At 35.5% G+C, this 10,352-nt stretch overlaps 2 protein-coding genes across 2 annotated transcripts; both read right to left on the reverse strand.

Moving 5' to 3' along the window:
- Positions 1 to 92: 92 nt before the first annotated feature.
- Positions 93 to 4,438, reverse strand: hirip3 (HIRA interacting protein 3). The gene is made up of 8 exons (XM_033970480.2): positions 4,284 to 4,438; positions 3,968 to 4,088; positions 3,110 to 3,251; positions 1,399 to 2,052; positions 1,163 to 1,329; positions 619 to 766; positions 442 to 540; positions 93 to 365 (listed from the first exon to the last, which is right to left on the reverse strand). The coding sequence occupies exons 1-8, from the start codon at positions 4,364 to 4,366 to the stop codon at positions 184 to 186; spliced, it is 1,596 nt and encodes a 531-aa protein (XP_033826371.1). The 5' UTR covers positions 4,367 to 4,438; the 3' UTR covers positions 93 to 183.
- Positions 4,439 to 4,574: 136 nt separating this feature from the next.
- Positions 4,575 to 9,869, reverse strand: kctd13 (potassium channel tetramerization domain containing 13). The gene is made up of 7 exons (XM_033970494.2): positions 9,440 to 9,869; positions 8,668 to 8,909; positions 8,219 to 8,388; positions 7,705 to 7,794; positions 7,559 to 7,611; positions 7,283 to 7,478; positions 4,575 to 6,067 (listed from the first exon to the last, which is right to left on the reverse strand). The coding sequence occupies exons 2-7, from the start codon at positions 8,888 to 8,890 to the stop codon at positions 5,831 to 5,833; spliced, it is 969 nt and encodes a 322-aa protein (XP_033826385.1). The 5' UTR covers positions 8,891 to 8,909; positions 9,440 to 9,869; the 3' UTR covers positions 4,575 to 5,830.
- Between the last annotated feature and the right edge of the window lie 483 nt (positions 9,870 to 10,352).

A 10,352-nucleotide genomic window follows, 5' to 3' on the forward strand; every position in this document is an offset into this window, starting at 1 on the left:
AATATTGTTAAATTTCAAATAATACAAAAGGTATAAAATAAAAAATAATTTAAAAAAAATCAATAAATTATGAGAAACTGTTTATTTTAATGACAAAATTGTATAAAAAACAAACATGGCAACACAGTAAACATACATATAAAAGGTTACTAACATGACAATACATTTCACTGTGTATTTCTTTTAGTCACTCTCCTCATTGTCACTAATAATTCCTTGGAGGTTTTTCCAGTCTGTTTTTCTCCTGCTTTTGTGCGACTGTTGCTGGTCGCTGTCAGACCCAGAGTCCAGTGTGCGCTGAAAAGTAGACGATGGTGGCTCTTTCTGTTCATGCCAGGATAAAGCAGCGTGCCGTTTGGGTCGACCTGGGCCAGAAAATACTGTTATTTCAAAAGCCTAAGGTGTATTTACAATATAGACACAAAAGTAGTAGTAAATTACCTTGTGATGTTATTATGTTGCTGGTATCAAGCTCGGACAGTTCCTGGGCCCTCTCCCTTTTCTTTCGGACCTTTTTGCACTTTTCTATAGTAGGCCTGCCTACAAACATAACCGTTTCATGTACTCAAATTTATTCAATTTAAACAATTATTGTTCTATTTTTGTGTTCATGCTGACCTTTGACTCCAAGATCTTCAAGCTCTTTGTTTAATCTCTCCACTATGGATCGAATAGAGCGGCAGTTTTCTAGCATTTTCTTATAATTCCTTCTGACCCCACAAAGACCGATGTAGCGTTTGAGCCTAACAACAGATTTGGCCTCCTCCTGAAAATATAATAAAGGAGCATTGGTAATATTATAAAGTGATGTACCTGATTTTTACTATCTAATTCATTATAAATGGACATTGGTCCAAAGTTATTCCTCACTTTTTTTTATGCATTCCAAGCATCCTAATTATTCACCGCAATGAGTTTATAAGTGCTTTTGACAAGTTTTAGATATCAATGCCGAGTTCTGTCATCATGGTGAAGCACAACTAACATGCTAACACACAGAGAAGAACACGCTTTATAATTACACGCAGGCAACACGCACCAATATTTTGACCTCCGAGCTGCTTATACAATATACATGCTCTGGGGCAAGACAAATTTTGCTTAAATACATAGGGTGAAATCACAGCCAAATAAAATATATATATATATTTTTATTTCTTACCTTTTCACGTGCTTTTTTCTCCTTTTTCTCTCCCTTCTTCTCCCCCTTTTTCATGGCAAATTCAGCCTTTTCCTTCTTTTCTTTTTTATTGTCCGTTTCATCTTCCAAAGAAGGGAGTGAAGAGGAATCAGAGTCCGGCTCCTCAACTTTCTTCATGGATCCATTGTCTTATAACACAACCCAAAATCAATACACAATTTTTTGAATAGTTTTTACTAACAATAGCTCATACATACCTTTACTACTTTCATCTGAAGACGTGTCATTTTTAGCCTTTTTAACTGAATGATCCGAGTAGGAGCCATCTTCACTTTCGTTTTGTGGTTTTGCTTTTTTGTTTTGTTTTTCCTGCTCATCATCAGAAGTATCACTACTCACTTTATCTTGTTCTTTACTGACCTTTTTAATTTGAGTTTTTTTCGTTTCACTTTTTGAATCAGAGGAGTCATTTTCCTCTTTTGGAAAGTTGTCACTCCTTTCATTCTTTAATCTCTTTTCCTTCGCAGTTTCTGCTTCTATTTGATCATCGCTTTCATCACTGGATACACTTTTTTCCTCAGCTTTAGATTTTTCCTTTGCTTTATCTGATTTCTTATTTTGGCGACCATTTTGTTCTTCCTCATCAGATTTATCACTGCTGACTTGCTGTTGTTTACCTGATCCTTTCTTCTTTCTGTCTGGTTTCTTTCTTGAATTTTTCAACACTTTTTCCTTGTTGCTGTTTGACTCTGTACTTGTATCTTTCTTTGGGGATTCAGTTGGCTCTTCACCATCGGAATCCTCACTGCTCACAGTCTTTTTTTTGTTTTGTTTTACAGAAGTTTTTTTTCTGTTAGCATCCATTTCATCTTCAGAATGATCACTAGCTGCACTGCTGTTAACATCTGCTTCTAAAAACAAACATACAAACATAGATTTATATTTTATAGATAATGTATTTAAAGGAACAGTATGTAGCCTGCAGTCTTACATTTTTAAAAAGCTATTACAATCACAATGGAGCTCGAGATACCAGAACCTCAACTCTGACAATGTTCAAATTCAGGTTCAGTGTAGCTGTGCATACGACTGAAAGGATTTTATTTGGCACTCTTTAAAAATAAATAATTTTGCCTATGGTCATGAGCACCGGGTAATGACCGTAAGAACAAGATTGTAGATACAAGCAGTCGAAATTAGTTTCCTCTGCAGGGGGGCTGGACGTTTAGAGATAGAATGAGGAGGTCAGTCACACGGGAGGAGCGTGGAGTAGAGCTACTGCATCGAGAGGAGCGAGCTGAGGTGACTCGGGCATCTGTTGCAGATGCCTCCTGAACGCCTCCTTGGGGAGGTGTTCCGGGCATGTCCCACAGGGAAGAGTCCCTGGGAAGACCCAGGACACTCTGGAGGGACTATGTCTCTGGTAGAACACCGTGGGGTTCTACCAGAGGTGCTGGTGGGAGTGTCTCGGGTGCAGAAAGTTTTTCTCATTCTCAGTATATGGGCAGGCCATGCTTCATGTGAAAGCTCAGAACCTCCAGAATTCACTCACTGAGCTGAAGAGCTGCACCTGGACTAGCACCGATTAAAGACTGGCTGCAGGTGCTGGGGGTTAGGTAGTGAGGATTCAGATCAGAGAGTGTTTTTAAGTTTAAACCAACTGGATTTCAGCATTGAAACTGGCGACCCAAATGAGAGACTCATCTGAGGCGCATCCTGCTTTCTGATGGGTGTTTTTGTTCTTAAGACGATTATCCAAATTATAACAAACAACTAGGCCATAATGTCCAATGTTTTTTGTAATTAAAAATAAATCAAATTTACAATTGTTATTAGCAGAAGCTATTATTGATCTAACTTTATCTACCTTGTAACTGGGGACACAGTTAGGTCATGTTTATGGACTTTATAATCAAAATCTTACAAATGGTTCCATTAATCATTATTACTTATAACAGTAAAATATACCAGATGAGGATCCCGACTGTTTACGTGATTTCTTCGCCCTGGATGTATCGTCTGCTTCACTTGAACTCTCCTCACTTGCATGTTCCCTTTTCCTTTTAGAAGAGGGCTTCGTCTCAGTCTTCTCCGGGCTGTTATCATTGTCCTATCAGGAAAATTAAATCAGATTTAAAGAAACCCATCAGTGACAATACTAAAGGCACAGAGATGGGAGGTAATTCACGATAAATCCTATCCTTAAGCAATACTCTTGTGTAGAGTAGTCCAAAATTATACTGAAGTTAAAGTACAGTACCTGTAAAATAATATTAATTGAGTAAAGTAGTAAAAAAAATACTACTCAAGTAACAGTAACAGAAATAATATGTGTTTTAAGATATGGAGTTATGTCACTGGAAGGACAGAAAATGAATGTGCAAAATAGAGCTTTTGTCACTTGTAGACTTACTTACAGTAGAAAAAGTAACCAAAACATTTACACAAGTAAGAGTATTTCTAAACTGTCAAATATATTACTCAAATAGGAGTAAGAGGATGATGTGTAAAATCTGCTCATTGGAGTACGATTTTATTTAATGTAAATATAACCGAGAACTGCCCACCTCTGCTCATTACTCTGTGAAATATTAAAATTACAAGTACACAGACTACAGAATAGTAAAATCTATAGGCCTATGTTCGTCAGGTGGGAGTGTTTTGTGTTACTTGTACTTCTCTATGCAAAGATTTTATATATTTACATTATTTATTGATAGGAATTTGGAAATACCAGAATTTACACATATTCATTTTGACTGTCAAGATTATTTTCATTTTAGAGTAATTAGAGTTATTAGTTGGACTACTTCCAAATTCACATACCATCATTTTGGCCAGCTCCTCCTTCACCACCTCCTTCATCAAATATTTAGCCTCAGAGCTCAAAGAATCAGAGGAGACATGGGCTAAATACCGCTGCTTCAAGACTCCTACAGTCAAAGTACTGCAGCATACATCAAACATGTTAAAACTGAGAAGTAAGCAACATTACAAAGCAGAAAAAAGTTACGAAGTTTAGAGGAGTCAACGTTATGTAAGGACAGTAATTATTTTAGCCTGTGTAAAATAATTTCTGTTGTTATATTAATATTTTTCAGGGCTGTCGATTTGACCTAAACGCATTTATTTAAAATCTTACCTGAGATCTGGCTCACCACGGAGCTGGGAACACACAAATTTACGAATGTTTTGGGACTCTTCCTCGGTCAACGTCATTTTCATTTTTATGGCGTGTTTATTTGGCGCGTGTCTGCCGGGGTACGTCGCGCGTAGGAAGTGACGTAGTGACGACAGCGGGACACGCCCACAACACGTAAAGTAAAATTTAAATTATTTATTCTGAAAAAATTCTACAACAAAATTCAATACCAATTGGTTTATGAGAAAAAAGTAAAAAAAAAAAAAAAAAAAAAGGCATGAAATAGTTTTTGTCAAATCATTTATTAATCAACTTTTGACAACCACAAATTGGACGGAAGTTCAATTAGTGCAATGTTTTAAGGTGACTTTCTGAAAATGATGCCAAACATATTGCTCCAAAACTGTTATATGTAATCAATTAAGATCTTGAAAATTATGAAATAAAATAAGTTTATTTTAATATCACAGTCAATCTAATTTGAGTAATAACCTCGGATAAGATCTGTGTAAGAAGACATTGTTGAAAAAGTTATGGCTCAGGATAAAACCAGGAAAAACAACAACAGGAAAATAAAAATTAAACATTTACAATAACAAAATTAAGTGCATTTTTCACATGTTAACACACATTTTGCATATTGTACAAAAGTTAAATATCAAACAATAAATTAGAGATATAAATTAATTAAGTATAAACATCCTGAAAAGCTGTTAAACAACAACCACATTTCCAGTGTTTAAAATGAAAGCAAATTAGAAGGCTTCAATTCTATGTTATGAACACATTATAAAACGGGTTGAAATGTCAGTGGACCAAACCTCCTCAGTGTCCTTTGAAAAACTATATTTGAGACAGTTTATGTTACAAAAGATATTACGATTATACTTTCCTATTTGAGTACTGTACTTGTATCATCGGCCGGCCACAGTAATTATTTTATTAATAGTTCAGTAAATGAGATGAACCATATTACTTTTTTATATTTATTGTGAGTACCATCATTTAGTAAGGATTTTATTTTATGTAATACCATAAAATTTGATGTGGGTCTCATTATAGACACCAGCCGTACCATTTATTTATTGCTTATTTATTACATATATATTTTTGTGCATCGTCTCCAAATAAAATTAAAGTTCTGAAAAGGTTTTTGGTGCGATTTACTGAGATTATAACTTGGAGTCCACCAACTGCTTGTCTCTCTAGCCTGGATTTTCCCACAGTATGGCATTAAACTTATCCATCTCCACAGGGACAAGTTACATAGTGCACCTTTAATGGTTGTTGTACCAGTAGCATAAATTGTCTTCAAAATGATCATTTAATGTAATGTAATATTTATATCGCATTTCAAACTGAGTTACCATGACAGGCCTTGATTCCTGTAAACATGCATTTTTAAGTACAACCAAAACCTTCCTCCCATTTCACAGAGTTAAAATCACCGATGAAATTCAAAAAAACTACGCTATTGCTCTGATTAGCAGCCTCTCTCTCATTCACCAAGCAGTCATCATTGGTACATTCAGTCTGGCGTTTTTCCACTAGTCCTTGTACACCGTTTGCTGACCGTGTGCCCTCTCATCATGCATGATGTGCCTTCTTACGTGAATGCGCCGGACCCTCCTATCTCCCCCAGAAGCCCCCTCCTCCTCCGAGTGTCCAGCTCCCAGCGACGGCCCTCTCGAATCCAAAAGATGTACCCCGCCCGAACTCCGGCTATTCTCATAGATCAGGATGTTTAGGGTTTCTTCAAAGATTCGAGCCTCTGGGAACTCAACCTAAAATTATAATATTGTTGGATAAAGCTGGTCAGTTTGGGAAGAAAAAGTAATTGCAATTTTTCTGACAACTTTTGTGATTAGATTTGAATAACATGTTTAAAAAGTAGGAATCTGTTGAGTAAACTGTAAACAACTCAGCATTAAAATTTGAGAGAAGACTGAAATATGAACTGTTAAACTAATACACGAATAACATGCATAGGGGGTCCATAAAGTCTCTTTACAATTATAAAAAATATATATTACAAAGGCAATTGATAAGATAACTTAATCAGACTTCTATTGTACACAGTGGTTTCCAAAGTGTTTTTTCCCCTCATTTAATCAGGTCTACACCTCTATTAGTCACACAAAACACATCAAGGTACTCAATTTCTTGCCATGTTCGCTGCAGCAGAGCCTCATCAATGGTTGCAATCTCATCTGTTATCTTTTGCTTTTGTTCAGTAATGTCCCGTATCTTTGTTCGATAGACGACATCTTTAACACAGCCCCATAGAAAGAAATAGAAGGTGTGATATTTGGTGAATGTGGTGGCCACGGAATTGGTCCATCCCTTCTAATCCACTGGTTTGAAAATGTTTGATTGAGGAACTCACAAAAAATGCAATGTGATTAAAAACTTTTATAACCACAGAGTACAACAGAACAATTCTAATTAATCTTATCAATTGTCTTTGTAATTAAATTTTAAAACTGTGAGACTTTATGGACACCCTGTATTTCAGAACGTGTTTGTCTTAACTACAAGGACAAGAAGATTAAAAAAAAAAAAATTCTTTACAGAGATTCTATAAACTACATAATAACAGTAGGGGCACAAGATTAATGACAATTCAAATGAAATCTCAATTTGAAGGACACAATAAGCAAATTGCAAATGCTGCAGTTTTTGAAGTCATCATAATTTCCTTATTCTGCATAAAAACTGCTAACCTTTATGTTTAGATATCTATAAACATGTTCTAAAATACACGTGATTCTAGCATTAGTTAGTATATATCAGTCATTTTTCTCAAGGTGTTTAAAAAGTGAAATCGCAATCACAATGGTTGTCTGAAAAAATACTTTTCAATAGTTTCACCATAATTTTCAGCCCTAAATTACAACCTTTGTGACTGAATTGCGGCAACATAAATTACAATTTCGATTTAATTTACATACATTAGCCCTAAATCAATTGATTAATGGTGATATTGGATCTTATGATACCTTGGTTTGCTTCTTCTCTGTGGCATAGACAATGGAAGTGCAGCATACTTCAGCGATTTTGCGCCCTTCGCCATAAAAAGACCAACAGCAAATCTCATCCCCGAGCACATCTTTCACGAAGAGCACACGGCCATTGAATCGTAACACTAGTTTGTCAAAAAGTTCTATGTTCTTCAGCAGGTTGTCGTCAGAATTACTGATAAAAAAAAGATATGAATTAGACTTGTATTTTATCAATATACAATTTATGAACTTATTTAAAGGACTGAAAATTACCTGGTGTATGAGTATTTATTATTTCCTCTGTTGTTCTGAAGCTTGACAACTGGCTATAAAACATTTAAAAATACATAACTGCCTTATTCTATACACTCCAAAGTTTATACTAAAAACATTTCAATTACATTTTAAAAGTTACCAACCTTCCTACAGGTGGCGATCATCCTCTGTTCTTCCTTAACAGATGTGATCATTGGGATGCGGCACACAGTTTCCAACACATCTTTTTGTTTCTGAAAGAAATGAGATCATCATTATACATATTATTAGGTAATTAAGAGGTCAACAACACCTTGTTGGACTTTACAGATTAATTTAAAACTATATTAAACCTGGCTGCCCTAAAATTAAATAACTTCGATTCTTTGAGGAAAATTAGACCCTCCCAACTTTTTCTCTTACATCAGGAAATCTACTGCTTTTGTGCGACGAAAACGCATTTCCGCCTGTCAATTTCAAACACCAATTTAAAAAACTTTATAATAATCTTCCCAGAAGATAGGACACCCACATAAGTCAATTATCTGTTCCCAAACGAGCCAAGGTAGTGAGGCAATGTGTGAGTTCGTACATCTGCTTTGTGTCATCTTTTTTTATATATTACTTTCTTATTTGGTCTCTCATTATCATATTATCATATATACAACAATGCTTTACCTGCATGGTATTGAGGCAATGCTGTATCAGCCCCTGAACTCTGTAGTACTGGGCATCCTTTAGGATCTCCTCCAGTTCTCTGTGGTCATCTGGAAGTGGAACGGACCCATCTCTGAGAAAGTTCAATACGATGCTGAAATGTCGACCACATCTGTCCAAAACCACCCAACCTGAAATCACAAAAGGTCAACATAAAGACATTATAAGCAACGTGTTTTATTTGATGTGCGAATGCCAGATTGTATCAGATTTGACTCATGAGTAAAAATAGAAATAGAAAATCATTATGGCTGTATAATTTCACCCAGTATGTAACAACTAATTATTTTCTTTTTATAAAAGTGAAAAGTTTGTGATCTTTACTTCAATTTAAGATAAATTTGTGGGTCTTGCTATGGATTTTAAAAGCTAAATATCCTGTAAATATTGTGATAAAAGAAGATACAAACCTTCAGCGTCTATTGTAGCATCAGTTTCTCCATTACAGATGCTCCTCAGCAGACTGTCCTCCTTGCTCAAAGTCTGGACTGTGGTGTAATGCAAAGAGCCTCCAACATTTAACTTTACATATTTACTCCCCAGCAGACCCCTGTTTGTGCAGTCATCTGTGCTCAAGCACACACACGGAGCAGAGACAGCAGTATGACCACCAGCTGAAGCCTCAGCAGACATGAGGAGGCAGGGTCACCTTCTGAAAGCAGAAACTATTACAAAATGTGTTGCTTTAGCTGAAAATAAATAACAAAACATGGAAAAGAAACTCATGTCCATAATTATTGAAGAATGTCTATTGTTGGTGAGTAAATTTAATCTAAAAAGTGAAATTCATGAATAATTTATATACAACTGGTATCCCATCCTGCTGCTGTTTTTTTTTTTTTTTTTTTTGTCAAATAGGCTTATTTAACCAATTTTTCAGTATTTTCATGTTTCTTTGCATTCTTCTATTGAAACTGTGCTTGTATTTTGCCTTTACAATACTAAGGTTTTCCAGTTATAGGATAAAGGCAGATTTATTTATTATCTCTTATGCTACCAATCTCATGAAATAATGTTTCATTTAATCTAACATGTAGCAAATACAAATAAACTGTGGAAGGCTTAAAATGCTCGCAGTATTTACTGTTTTTATATTCTGCTTTTATATTCAGTCAAGAGTTAAGCGTCAACAGCCAATCCCCCTGAAACATAAACAAAGGAGTCTGTGTAGTTTGTACTCACCAGACCAAACATCCAAGGATCAGCAACAATTAGACCAAATAATCAGATATATCTTTGTGGTAAAAAGTGCAATACCTAAAATAAAGTTTAAAAACGAGCCTATTATTGACAGCTTAAACCGTTGTCATCTGACAACTCATTTTATACGCAGTCGCTCCGCAGTTAGCAGCTAGCTGCTAGCTAATCAAAACAGCTAAAAACAAAACATCTATTTAAGGATGTTCTTCAGCGAGAGGCACTTTATGGGATGAAACTGTGCGACTGATCCTTAAATATTCATAAACAGACAGATTAACAGATAACTTCAGATCGTGCTGATATTTTGACGTTGCTAATAAAAGATGCTAACGCTAAGTAGGTCATTGGAGCTCGCGCTTCGTCTTCTTCTGACGCACGACTGCACGAGACTAAGAGAAGACGCCCCCTGTGAACATTGTGTGAACTGCACACAAGACACAACAGATTCTACTGGTGAAACTAAATCGACCATACTTTATATATGTGTGTGCGATTTATTTTTTTTTTCCAATTGTGAAGAGTGTGGACTAAAGCGTGTTTGTACACACTTTATGAAAATAATGCCAATGTAATGTGCCCACAAAGCACAGAAACACAACATGTGTGTTTGCCTCATCATATGGCAGTAAATATACTTAACCCTTATACCATTATTGGTGAAAGTTTGTAAAAAAGTTAATAAAAATTTGTAATTATTAGTAATAAAGTTATTTAATTAATATTCTCAAAGCAACTGTAAATTAATCCATGGCCTGCTCCAACTTTTATGGATCAAAATGAGCATCATATCACTCAGACAATATTAGATAGTTTTTGTTATTGAGTTCTGCTTAGCTTTTAGTAATTGCTCAGCCCTACTTTGGAAGCAGTGGAAAAAATGAAACCAATACCACAA

The sequence above is a fragment of the Periophthalmus magnuspinnatus genome, chromosome 8 (genome assembly GCF_009829125.3).
Source record: "Periophthalmus magnuspinnatus isolate fPerMag1 chromosome 8, fPerMag1.2.pri, whole genome shotgun sequence".
Lineage (NCBI taxonomy): Eukaryota > Metazoa > Chordata > Actinopteri > Gobiiformes > Gobiidae > Periophthalmus > Periophthalmus magnuspinnatus.